The sequence below is a fragment of the Hippoglossus stenolepis genome, chromosome 5 (assembly GCF_022539355.2).
Source record: "Hippoglossus stenolepis isolate QCI-W04-F060 chromosome 5, HSTE1.2, whole genome shotgun sequence".
Lineage (NCBI taxonomy): Eukaryota > Metazoa > Chordata > Actinopteri > Pleuronectiformes > Pleuronectidae > Hippoglossus > Hippoglossus stenolepis.
The window spans coordinates 5,593,683-5,607,283 of record NC_061487.1 but is presented as its reverse complement, the minus strand read 5'-3'; the positions used below and the strand labels follow the sequence as shown (position 1 = coordinate 5,607,283).

The following is a 13,601-nucleotide window of genomic DNA, read 5'->3' as shown; positions in this document are numbered from 1 at the left end:
AATAATTTTCAACTTGTTCTTACTGTTGCAACCACTTCCTAATTTCACTTGTTTTTTAATGGTCAAACTGTCCTGTGGGTAAAAATGGCAAAAGTTTGTAAACACTGATGACTTTCAAAATAACAAGGGCTTCATTTCATTGAAGTTCTTACACAGTTATGGTTGTCGTGTGTTTGGAAAATATCCCAAAAGGTTAAAATGTTTGTGAGATGGACTGCAAGATTATAAATTTCTTATGCCTTTGGTGGCATTGAAAGTTCACTGCACCCTATTTCAAAATTACAGCACCCAGACTTAAATGAAAAGTACATGAGTCAAAACCAGGAATGAAAAAATTGAGAATTTTATTTTCAGTTTGAGACAGAACGTTTTAGAAAGTGACAGACAGCATTATGGAAAGAGGAAACAATGGCGAATGAAAAGAAAACCACAGGGTGTTTGTCAAGGAGCTGAGGCTGGTGTGGGGTTGGTGACGTGCTTAACTTTCATGGTGATTGGCTTGGAGACGAGGTAGTTGCCAAGGGTAGCAGAGACCAGGTACCCGGCCATGATTGGGCAGCTGCTGAAGTGACGTTGAGCCAGCATGTGTTTGTGCTCAATCCCCTGGATGAACTCTGCCTCGTATGTCTGACCACACACACACACACACACACACACACACACACACACACACACACACACACACACACACACACACACACACACACACACACACAGTGCAACAGCTGGAGTTAAAATAGCATGACCAGATGGTTTCACTGTTTGCTCAGACAAACATAATGAAAACCCTCCAAACAAAGTGCCACAGTGGCTGAGAGATGAGTCTACATGTGTGAAGTGAGTGTAAATGTTCCTTTAGACAGACCTTGTGAACGTCTTGAACCTCCAGGTGAGCTGACGTCTCTTCTTTGGACAGAAGGATGCAGTTCCAGGGGCTCCAGTCTCTTTTATGGTCCCAGCGGGTAAACACCAGGTTGTAGAGGTCACTACTGGTTTGGAGGGCGGAGCAGGACGCCCAGACCACCTCCACCAGGTACTGCAAGTCCTCCACCTGTGAAGACACACACATAGGTTACAGAGTTGGTCTATCCACAATATAAAAAGTGTGCAAAGATAAAAAATGATCTGCTAAAGCACTAACTAAAAGAGTGAGATCAATAAAACACTCAAAGGCACATATTAAAGACGACCTGCAGCAAGAAGGGGATCTTGGCATTGTCACTGAGCTGCTGCTCGTTGTCTCTCAGCCTCCTCAGCATATTTTTATAGCAGGAGAGATCATCACGGGCTCCAGATATGTTGTTTAGCCTGGCACAGTCTCGGCACTGACCACTCAGACGGGACCTGGCAGTCGGGCTGAATTTTGCAGAGCTTCGGTAGCAACGACAGCTGCGACAGAGGAACAGGTCGTTCTTCATCTGGCAGGGATTCTGAGGAACCTGGGATTGATTTGAGATTGTATTTAGATTGTGTGTTTATATTCAATTTATATTTAGGGGTGTCCAAAGCATGATCTCACACCAGCAGGGGTCTCTACTGACCTTGAGCAGTTTGGCCACTTCAGGATTAAATGCTGGTGTTCTGATGTACTGGAGGAACAGAGTGCTGATCCTCTTCCTTAGCCCCTCCAGATTGTTTTTTTTAACACCCAGAGTCATCAGGTCCACTTCCCTGTCAATCAAATCCACGATGTCCCTGGTCAGCTGACACTCGTGCTCCTGCACATTAAGGACACAATCATGCTACAACACATGATAGTGATGCTCATTTCAAAAACAAGAGCTGAAGTACAGTGATTTCCGACAGGCCATTATAACACCAAAGCAACAAAAGAGAGTGTAAGCGCACAGTAAGAGCACAAGCAGGGTGTATTTAAGTGCAAGTGCAGGGCTTTGAGGGAAAACATTACAAAATCTGAGCGTGAAATCAATAAGTGCTGCTCTCAAACTGAAAAACCATGCTCTTGAATAAAGATAGGGAAAAACTTGTAGAGTCAGTCATCCAGCCCAATGAATTTTCTCTGATTCATTTGAGCTCAGCGTCTGTGCTGCAGTAGTTTGTGTCAGCCTCTCATTGTGGGCTTTTCTCTGGAAGGCACAGAGAGCTTTTCTACAGGAAGAGACCATGTCTGCCTTAGACTAGTGCTCATCCTGGGGAGTGTAATGTTGGTTGTTGAACAGCGGTGAGTGTGTGGTACCTTGACGTCGTGTTTGAGTGTCATCAGGACGTGCAGTCTCTGCTCCTGGCTCACAGCGGGCAGGTGGACGTTGTTGTACAGTTCTTGCAGCTCTCTGGCTCTGATGGTATGTTGACTGTCCATCTCGATTAGTCGACCGTCTGCCGCTCGCCACTGATGAGGAGCCCCTGACTGAAAAGCACAACCGTTGAATGTACTGACAATATCACTAATAATATTGCTTGTGTCACAACTGCAACTGCTTCTGCTACAGCTACTGAAGATATCATTACTACTATGCTTTATTACAAACTAGTGCAGTGCCCATTCTAAACATATCTGTTTGTATTGAGCTGTTTGCTTGGCTTGTGGTGATGCTTGTTGCAGCTTTCTTTTTTGAAAGGCTTCTCTTCTGAAACTGCAGTAATTGAGCTGACCTGCTGCACACAGAGCTGTTCAGCTGTTTATTCAAAGTTCAGTGAAAGACTCAGGATGCCACCAACTGGAAAAGCTGTTGTTGTGATTGAAAATGTCACCTATGATGATAAGTACCAGCCCCCGCTGCTACAATGCTCTGGTCGGTTTATTGAACGAATAACTTCTCCAAATCGCTCCAAATTTGACATTGCACTTCCTTGGGCCCTTAAAATGCACTAAAGATGAATGTTATGTGTTCCACAGACAGAGGAAGATTTCTGGATGCAGTACAGAGACAATAATGTCATTTATTGGTGATTACTGCTACTGTACTTCTACTGGCAGTCACTACTGGTGCTGCTCCTCCTATTTTTCTCCTGATACAATTGCTAACAGTCAATGACTACTTTTCTTATAATTCAATTTGTGATAGTGTTAGTAAGCCAGAACTACTTCTGATACTGGTAGTACTACATCTTTTACTACTAGTAACTGCACTGCACTGCTTCTACTCTTTCTCTCACTCCTTATCTTCTACAACTTATTCTATTTCTCCAACTATACCCACAGCTAATTTCTGAAATTCTATGTCGTAAAATGTATTAATGTATAAAGAAAAGTCGTTTTTTTGCTGTGTGCTTTAAATCTTAATCATAATTTGCATATTTGACCCAGAGGGCAGTGGTCAACCTGCTCTACCAGCCATAGCCCCCCCATTTAAGAACCTTATTTTAAATATTTTATATTTTACTCATTTGAGTTGAACGAGACTCAGAAAGTGAAACTAAAATTTAAGTGCATATCTAACTACACATAAAAACTTCTTTGGTTTGATTGAAAAAGTCAGGAAGGGAGGAAGAGCAGTGACCTCTGACCTTGTCCAGGAATTCCCTGATGGTTTTGTCATAATTGTTTTCCTGGACGGCGACGTGATGGCGTCCGATGGCTGCGATGAGCTGACTCTCCTTGTCCAGCAGCAAGCAGAGAGCTGCCTTCCTCTCAGCACCTTGCATGGACGAATTGATCTTCTGCTCCTCCTCACACCTCCACTCTGAAACACACACAAGTGCACACACAAGTGCACACACACAAACACACGACAAGACAAAACACAACATTTTTCATTAACATCACTTCCTCCCACCTCACACACAGTGCATCCTCCCCTTTCCCCACGTACTCTCCAGGGCGTGGTACAGAAGATTTAAGTCTTCCTTCCTCTGCGGGTTCATCCAGCGTCGCTGGCGGTCTATCAGCTGCTCCTCCTTCTCCTCTGTCCGCCTCCTCTCCTGCAGCTCCAGCCAGTTCAGTCGCCGTTCCCGCTCCCTCCTCAGCTGGTCCACCACCTGCCAGGCCATCCAGCGCCGGACATACGACTGCAGACAGATCACCTGTGTGGGTGACGAAAAGGGAGTCATGCCATGAACAACATGAAACTTCACCACTAGATGTCACTAAATCCTGAACACTGATCCTTTAAGTGTAACATATTCATTATTAAAATGTATAGCTACATTTTCATTGTATGTGTGTAAAGTGCACATACTGTGGATTCATGTTTTTTGTAGGACTGTTATGTGTTACTTTACTATCTCAAATCTACAATTCATGCAAAAAAGAAAAAAAAATCTGACCCTAGAAACTGACTTGAAAAAGATTATTCATGTAGTGGGCAGCTGTGGGCAGCTGTGGGCAGAGTTCTGCTTGCAAAAGTGTCCTTGGGCAAGATACTGAATCCCTGATTGCCCCTGATATCTGTGCCAGCAGTATGTGATTGATGTATGATAGAAAAAGTGCTGCACATATATGCACTGTATGAATGTGTGTGTAAAAGGGTGATTGGAAAAACTGTTCTGTAAAGAGCTCTGAGTGGTCATCAAGACGAGAAAAAGCTCTTTATTATTATAGACCATTTACCATTTTTACAAAGAAGTGGGAATTGAATTTTGGACTCCACTTTTATGATTAGACTGTGCAAACTCTGTATTTATCCACATTAAAATCAGTGTGAAGGTGGGAAATCATTTTAACATAACGAATCATTTTTATGTGAAATTACTGAAGGTTGAAAATCCTTTACCCTCAAATGGTCAACTTTTACAGAGCTAAGGAAAGTAGCTTTATTTCTGATTTAGTTTGTGTCACATCAGTGTATGCCTGTTTGGTTAGTGTTTGTCATTGGGATCAAGACATTTCCAAGAATTACCTTATGTAACCGCCAGACGGGGGTGGGAAGTAATAATGTACAAACACTTTGTTACTGTACTTAATTCGATTTTGTAGTTATTTTTTACTCTGTACATTTCAGCACAAATATCTATACTTTCTACTCCTTATATTTTCAAAGCAGGCTTGTTGCTTTTGTTTTAAGGCCTTTTGGGGAATTATTCATTATTTTACGTTTACTTGAGTAAAGAGGTTGAATCAGTGCTTATACTTTTACAGGAGTCATTTATGAGTATATTTACTTCTACTCGAGTAAATAATGTGTGTACTTTTAATAATAATAACTTTATTTGTATTGCAATTATTTACACGAGTTTACAAAGTGCTTCACACAAAAGTCCATGGCAAAATTAAGATTTGATTATAACCTCTGCCGCCAAAACTAAAACAGGACTGGATTTATATTTTTTGCTCGAGTAGCAGTGACAGGATTTGCTTGTCCATTTCTACAAAAGTTTAGTCCAGAACATGGTATCTCTAAATCCATAGTAGTGAATACTCATGACGATGTACAGGAGGAAACATTTCACACAATTTTCATGCTCTCTTTTCTACATTATGTGGAAAATAAAACACCATGTACTATGTATAAAACCTACAGCTCTCAGCCTCTCATTGTGCTTCTCAGCAGCAGTGATGTAGTTGCCAGGGGTGACCAGCTTGTCGTTGATACAGGAGACGTAGCAGCCGATCCCACTCATCTGGGTTGAGACACTAACTGGACACTGCTGTACCTGAGACTTCAGCTCCGCTGTCTTGACAGAGAGACAGAAACACACAAGACAGATGAGTTTCATCTAATACAGGTAACCATTGCGGGAAAAAACATCTTAAATTCTCACCAAGTAAATCTGTGGAAATATTGATTGAATCTTGTTGTTTGGCCTGAGGAAAGATTAACTGTCTTCCCTGCAAACAGACTTCAATGTAAGCTGCTGATATGGATGAGCGGTGTAATGCAGGGAAGCAGAGCGGCGGTGAACAGCCTGAGGCCAGAGTTTAGGTCAAAGGCTTCAGGCTGTTAATAAGGGTTCACTGCAGACGAGCTGCTGGGTAACATTTAGCATTTTTCACGCCTGTGGCACAGATTGATGATGCTTGAATAACATGAAAAAAGCAGTATGGACTTAGTCGTATATTTAATTATCGATGACCTTTTAAAGTCTCATCTCAGAAAGGAACAGTGTATGTTACATGCACCAGGCTGATTGTTAAGGGTTAGGGTTAAGTGCCACTTTATAACATTGCAAGGCTACAAAAACAGCTAAAAAGTAAAAGAAATCTCAGTAAGCAGAGATTAATTTATTTCCTAATGGATTCTGACTGACACGTGTCCAACTGTGATCAACATAAACCTCTCGTGTTTGAATCGTCAGAGTAAATGGGAAAAACTGAGCTGAATTTTTTTCACAAATAAATAAATAAGATCAAAGGTCAGAGAGGGCTCGATTTGAGCGATCTACACACATAATCTAAAGACGTCCAAATGCTCCTTCGCCAGTTTAACTGCAGAAAAAGGATCCTGTGCCAGGTGCAAGGTCCAAAAAGGTTCATTGGTATTTTGAGAGTAAGATGGGATAAATAGATGATTCTTCTGGGAGACATAGAGCAGCTATAAACAATTTTGATATAAGATTGACCTTTTTTTCTATGAGAGGGAATTTGGGGTTCAGTATCTTGCCCAAGGACACTTTGCCATGCAGATGAGGAAGACTGGGATTGAGCTGTCTAGTTAGACGACGACCGCTCTACCCCTGTGCCTTTGATATAGCTGTGCAAAGTTCAACCTGCATTTTTACCTGTCCAGGTGTCTGAACTCCAAACGGGAAGAGAAAAAAATAACATCACAAACTTTTGGATGGATTTATGAGTAGCTGGTGCCACCTAATCCTACAGACCCCTGTTTGTCATGTTGGTTGAGGAATACTGAAGTTAACACATGCACGTTCAAATGCATCTGCTCCAGCCTGTCTACTGTTATACAGCAACAAAGTTAAGGGTCAGAGGTCTGTGATTGACAAAAAACTGTACAGGCTGCCATCACCATTATAGATATATTTTCTCACAGTAATTGTTTTTGTTCTGTTTGTTGTTTTTGTTCTGTATTTCAGGGTATTTGATTGGGTATTAGAACAATTTAAGAAAAACATGTAAACGTGACCTGATTCTCTAACAATTCTAAAATAATTCCTCTAACAACCGTGGTTTGTATTTGATGTGCTGATAAAAAAGAGAAAAGAGAAGAAAGAGAGGAGGCGGCATCATGAGGGCAACAGGCTGCTGTTCTGTGATGTGTAAAGAGAGCAACAAACAGACAGAGGTCTCTGTGGTGTGTGTCTCTGTTGATCTGGAACGAGCCCACCAGCATCATTAGAGAGACAGAGGGTGTGTGACAGTGGGATACCTGCAGGAGGGTGAAGGTTAGTGAGTCACACACTACCTCCACATGATGAAGGCACACATACACACACACACACACTTACTGGGAGCTGGTGTCAAAACAATAAAGAAATAAACACGCTTTCTGATTAAGACTAAAACATTTCGTGGGATTTCAAAATTATTATTTAATGGGAACAAACACTCACAATCACCAGGGGTTCATTCCCTGCCAAAACTGCATAGAAATTATTATAAAATTATATTTATACAGCTTTATGATGTGTGTTTGACCTTCTATGTAAAGTGCCTTGAGATAATGTGTACTGCGATTTGGCGCTGTACAAATAGAATTGAATTGTTTATTTTCCTAATTCCTAATTTCCTAAGGGATTGATGAAAACCCAGGTGGCTGGGCGCAGCTTTAAAGATAGAGGGAGGAGTTAACAGAGCTTGGAGTAGAACTGCTGCTCCTTCACGTCAAAAGAGGACAGTTGAGGTGGTTGCATCTCATTAGTACGCCTCCTGGGTGCCTTCCTGGGCACTGGGCACTGGGCACGACAAACCAGGAAGACACCCCAGGTTAGACCCAGAACTTGCTGGAGGGACTACATATCCCATCCTACCTGGGAACACATCAGGATGCCCCAAGAAGAGCAAGAAACCATCCTCTACCGGCTGCCTCCGCGTCCCAAGCCCGAATAAGCAGAAGACAATGAATGGAAGGTCAGGAGACTTAAATAGGTCATTGATGCTGTGCCAAGTGATGAGAGTAAGATGTGTACATCAACCATAATGTTTTTACACAGACAGTCAGACCTCATAGTTCCAGCGGCCATGTTACTGCCATGTATTGAATTAATACTATTTAAAATTTGCAGATCATTTCTTTGGACTTTGGCGTTCAACAAGAACTGGTTATGATCACGTTTTAATTTTGGGTTGAGCTGATTGCCAAGATGTGGGATACCAGATACTATGACCTGCAGGTTGATCGCCATCCAATCTTCACACCATATAACCTCCATTTCGAACAGTAAACCAAAATCAATTGTTGCTCTTCATCCAAACAAACTGCTTTTAACCTGATGAAGCAGAAATATGACTGGCTATGTGGATTATTATGATGGAACTGGCCGAAGGGGGTCAGCAGGCAACTCATCAACATTGGTTCCTCTGCCTCCCTCAAATTTTCCTTCAAAGATTAGTTCGCTCTCCTAAAGATTAGTTGCCGCTAACGTTACCACACTTTAAAATGTGGTCTTCCACCATCACCCAAATGATCACCATTCAATTTCTACAAATCCAGATTTTTCATATATTGCATTTTTCATATTCATTTTCTTTGTAAGTATTTCCTTCCTCGTAGTTATTAGTCAATAAATCTCATATTTTTGTATCTGTTGTTGCCTTGTGTGTTCTTTTGAAGTAGAGAATGGAGATCCAGTGAATCGAGAAATTATGACTGTATCAAAATGACAGACAGATGATAACATGTTTCTTTACAGGATGAGTATGGAGGATCTAGTGTCATCTAGTGATGAGGTTTCAGATTGCAACCACCTACATACCCCCTTCCCTCACCCTCCTCTTTCCAAGTGTGTAGGAAAACGTACAGTGGAAAAGTAAATATGCGACAGACTCTCTTTAGAGCCAGTGTTTGTTTGTTTTTTCGTTCTGTAGAAACGTGTTGGAGCAGCATGACGAACTCTGTGGAAGAGGACCTGCTCCCGATATAGACAAAAAGGGCTAATTTTAATGAAACCAAATAAATGACAATTATAATTATTTTATTACATGTCTACTAATAGATCCTCCTAAATCCTACACACTGGACCTTTTAAATAGATAAAGCAAAGTCAGAATCAAACTAATTACTGTAAAATTAATTCTCGCAGAGAGGTGTTGCTGTGACCATCCGTCTTGTTCAAGAATCTCATTTCCACTCGCTCTCGCTCTCTCTCTGTCTATAATAGGATTGTTTAATTTGCACTTGAGTATCATGTTCTGTCTCATGCCTGAATGTGAACGCAGTTTTGCGGTAATTAGTGACCTTTTAAAACACCACACAAATCACAACTAAGTCTCCCCAGCTGATGTAGGTCTGTTTAGTTTCATGTATTTTTAGTGAGATTTTAACAACATTTTTCTATTTTTATTCCTTCTTTTAAAGTTTGACACTGATATTATTGTGATTTTTTTTTTCTCTGAAGCCCTTTTCTTTACCTGTGTATCCCGGCTGTAGACGACCACTCCTCTGTCAGCTATCCTCTTGGGCAGGGTCTGGATGGCAGCGTGATGGTACTCCACCCCCGTCAGCCGGTGTCTGTATCCACCCACGAAGGCCTTCTGCTGGCGAGGACGCTCGATCTCCACCACCACCTCCTGGAACACTCCGTCATCTGGTAGTTTTGTTTGTTAGACTCATTTATTGCTTTAATGATGAAAACCTATGTATAAAACTATCACAAAATTGACTCATTCGCGTTAGTGTATTTTATGTTGTGATGAACTATGATGTGACCTGCTTCATTTGCTGTGAAGTATTGTTGTGTGAAAAGATTGAATTAACATAAAATTTGTCTGGCTGCCACTGATTTGTTTTTGAGATACAAATCAGTGATCATTATTAGTTGTTTGGAGGTCAGTTATTGTGATTTACATGAGCATTGTATTTACATTGTTAGTGACAGTAGATAAATAATGGAGTAGACGTTTTGATGCAAACTATTAAAGGAAGACTCAGGGGCCAAACATTTTGTTAAAGGGCTGGATTTGGCCCATGGGTGGCTATTTAACTACCACTGCTCAACAATAATTAAATAAACACACACACACACACACACACACACACACACACACACACACACACACACACACACACACACACACACACACACACACACACACACACACACTCTTTAAAGGACAGTGCAGAGGGCAGGGTGTTCGTACCTGTTTGGACTCGGACACTGATGACGTCCGGCATACTGTCATGCTCTGGAGGACGAAGGGGGCGGAGTGGATGGGTGGTCGGGTCGGTGGAGCTCATCTCCAGCCGGGTCGAGCTGTGAGGCCGGACGCCAAGCTCCATCAGGCTCTGCTTGTCCTCCACCACCCTGCCTGGAAAACAACATCAGACCAACTAGTTACAGATTTAGTAAGAAACCAAAACAAACAAACAAAACATAAAACATGATAAGAATAAACAAAAGTTTGTAACTGGTATATTAAATTGCAGCTCCTCTATTGGTCACAACAAACAGAGCCAAAGTCTCTGGAAAAACTGGGACCACAGTGACATCAACACACACATCAAATATATATATTTTTTAAAGTTTAGTGCATAAGAGTTTACAGCAGATTAAAGTACTTTATGTTGGGGCTAGAGGGTTTAAGAATGGTGTTCCTTGTCCTGGGCCCGACCCATGAAGCTCATCCAGAATGCAGCAGCTCGACTGTTCTTCAACCAACCTAAGTTCACTCACACAACACTGTCCCTTCACTGGTTACCAGTGGCTGCCTGTATCCGCTTCAAGACACTAGTATTTGCACACCGCGCTGCAAATTGATCGGTTTCGATTCCAAAAGTTCCAAGAGTTTTAATGATGTGATGTTCTCAAACCATCTTATTCTTTTCAACGGCTCTATGGTAAGAATGAAGGCAGCAGAGTCATAGGCTACTTGAGCAGTTTCTTATATAAACGAGCTAAAATTGTTTATAGATAATAGTCAATGAGTGACTTTTTCCACTTAAATCTCCAGTGTCCAGCCACTTGTTTGAGCTTTCACAAGATAGGGAGTAGAGTTGTAGGCTACTTGAGCTGTTCCTTTTATAATTGTGCCGAAGTTTTACACAGAGCTGCATCACTCCTTTGAAAGTGAACAGTGAGGCAGGTCTTCTACCCCCTCAACACAACGTTGATAGGGCATCACCTTGTGTATTGTATGATGCAGATAATTGACATAGGCAATAAAAGTAATTTAGTGCTGGTAAAAATAGTCCACACATGCAAAGAGAAGGTGGTTAAGTTCAATTCTGATCCAAATCTTACCCCATCATATCATCATCCTGGTGATAAATTCTCACATTAAGCTACTTTCCCCCATCCCCTAAAAAAAAAAAGAACAATGAGCTGTTCTTTTGAGCGGCTCTTTGAAAGGATCAGAGCCATAAGATCCAGCTCAGTGTTTCTGTAAAATATTATGATGTTACAGTGAAACTGACTCTTGACCAGTTGGATAGAAAATGTCATCACTTCATCATGTGATCCTCAGTAGATATTTGCGTGAAATGTTCTCATTGTTAGCATGAGAACTCTTTGAGGTCACAATGAACTTAATGTTTTCCCTTTTACCACCGCCAACCGGTCAATTTGATCTCTTACTGCCAACCAGTCAAGTTGGAGCAAGTCTGCCCAGTGTTAAATAATGGGTAGAAAAAGGGTTTTTGTTGAAAATTATAATGTTACAGCGAAGCCGACCTTCAACCCGTGGGACAGAAAATGTGATCACCTCATCATGTTATCCCATTAGACATTTGTGATTATTATTAGTTGTTACGAGGTCATATTTAATTGTGATTTACGTGAGCATTTTATTTACATTGTGACTGACAGCCATGAGACAAACATTTTTGTAAGAGCGCTGGTTCTGGCTCATGGGTGGCTATTTAAATACCACTGCTCCAAAATAATTCATTATACACATTCATACACGCAAACACAGACATATCGGCAGTGTTCTGTCTCCAACAGTTAAGTTGTATTAAGTCTCCCCTCCTGTTAGTGTTAGATAATGGCTGGAAAAGTATTTTTGTAGAATATGATGACGTTACATGAAGCTGACCTTTGATGCGTTGGATAGAAAATGTCACCACGTCATCATTTTATCCCAACAGACCTTTGTGTGAAATCTTGTCACAGTTAGCATTCTTAGAATTCTTTAGGTCACAGTGACTATAATGTTTTATGTTTTACCATCAAAGTCTAGTCAGTTCTGTCTTGAGTCCAGCTTGTTTGACATTTAAAGAAATCCCCTAAAGGTGAGAGGGATACTGCATTCACATGTACAGGAGGGACAGCCAGGAGACTTACCGTCCAAAGAGATCTGCAGCACCTCTACAGGAACCCTGAGCTCTGAGGAGAGGTGACACTTCAGCTCCTGAATGCTGAGACCGATGGCGAACGCCACCGTCATCACATGACCCTCTGGCACCAGCACCACCTTCACTGCAATCGCATACAGAGACATACGTCACAGTCTGTGGGTTGACCTCTGAAATCTGCCAATGTCTTTGGGGTCTGGATTTTAATTATATTAGTTTCATGAGATTAATCCAAGAAAACCAAACGTTTTATTTCTTATGAAGGGATTTTAATTGGAGATTATATTATTATTATAGATAATAGACAATGAGTTACTTTTTCCACTTTAATCTCCAGTGTCCAATTACTTGTTAGAGCTTTCACAATATATATTGCTGTGCTGTATGAATCTTCGTCAGTTTACCTGTAAACAGCACAACACGTCTGAGGTGCCTCACTGCCTTCACTTCATCCACAGATACATATATTATTTATCAGTCCCAGATTAGCATGATCTGCATTTTGCTGTTGTGGCATGTTTACATCTGGTCTATGAGTGTGTGCAGTCTGTAGATGATGGGATCGTGACAGTTGTATCAATATCTAAACAATATGTATTCGTATTGCAAATGATGACTGGTGCGTTGACACATGTATTCATCACAGTTTGCTCATAAGGATCGAACACAGAACAGCGTGCACTCACCTGTGGCCCAGCTGTCCGCCTCTTCTCCATCAGTCCCCGGGTCTCTGTCGCCCCCTGGCGGCTCCTCTGCAGCTCTTCCACCTGGTAGTGGGCTGGTTTCCGTGATGTTTTCCTCTTTGTCTCCGTCCGCTCTCTGCTCAGACATGGCGAAGTGTTAACTGAGCACTTGTTTGCTTCCTCACGACGCTGAAATTGAACAAAGAGCAGTGAGTGACAGTGGACACGGTGACACGGTGACAAACTGCTGCTCTGCCAGTCAGACTCAGCGTCTCCTGTGATCCTGTGCTTGTTTTGTTTCCTTTATTTAACGCGACTTTGACCTTCAGCATCGGGCAGCTAACACTGTCCCCTAACCTCACCGTAGTTCGCCTGCAACGGCCGTAGTTTACACGTCGCCATAGCAACCGCCACTCCACCTACTTGCGGACAGGGGCGTAACACAAACATTTGTGGCCTATAAATGTTCCCTCAGTCCTCCCCCCTCCAACTCAACAAGCTACTGTCACGCCTTTACCAGTAACCACCTCTTCTCTCAGCTTGATATTATCACTGTTTATAGATTACTACAAACTGTTATCTGTGTCACTCTTTTTTAAAGTCTTCTTAATAC

General features: G+C 41.7%; 1 protein-coding gene across 2 annotated transcripts; it reads right to left on the bottom strand.

Annotated features, from left to right (window-relative positions):
• Window positions 1-321: 321 nt before the first annotated feature.
• iqub (IQ motif and ubiquitin domain containing) lies at window positions 322-13,471 on the bottom strand. Of its 2 annotated transcripts, XM_035155965.2 has the most exons (13): window positions 13,351-13,471; window positions 12,992-13,177; window positions 12,295-12,429; window positions 10,154-10,321; window positions 9,425-9,600; window positions 5,419-5,574; window positions 3,774-3,984; window positions 3,469-3,644; window positions 2,198-2,368; window positions 1,542-1,718; window positions 1,191-1,439; window positions 866-1,051; window positions 322-627 (listed from the first exon to the last, which is right to left on the bottom strand). In XM_035155965.2, the coding sequence occupies exons 2-13, from the start codon at window positions 13,134-13,136 to the stop codon at window positions 442-444; spliced, it is 2,136 nt and encodes a 711-aa protein (XP_035011856.1). In that variant the 5' UTR covers window positions 13,137-13,177; window positions 13,351-13,471; the 3' UTR covers window positions 322-441. The 2 variants fall into 2 exon arrangements, with proteins under 2 accessions (XP_035011856.1, XP_047195693.1); XM_047339737.1 differs by having other exon boundaries at window positions 12,992-13,400.
• Window positions 13,472-13,601: the final 130 nt, after the last annotated feature.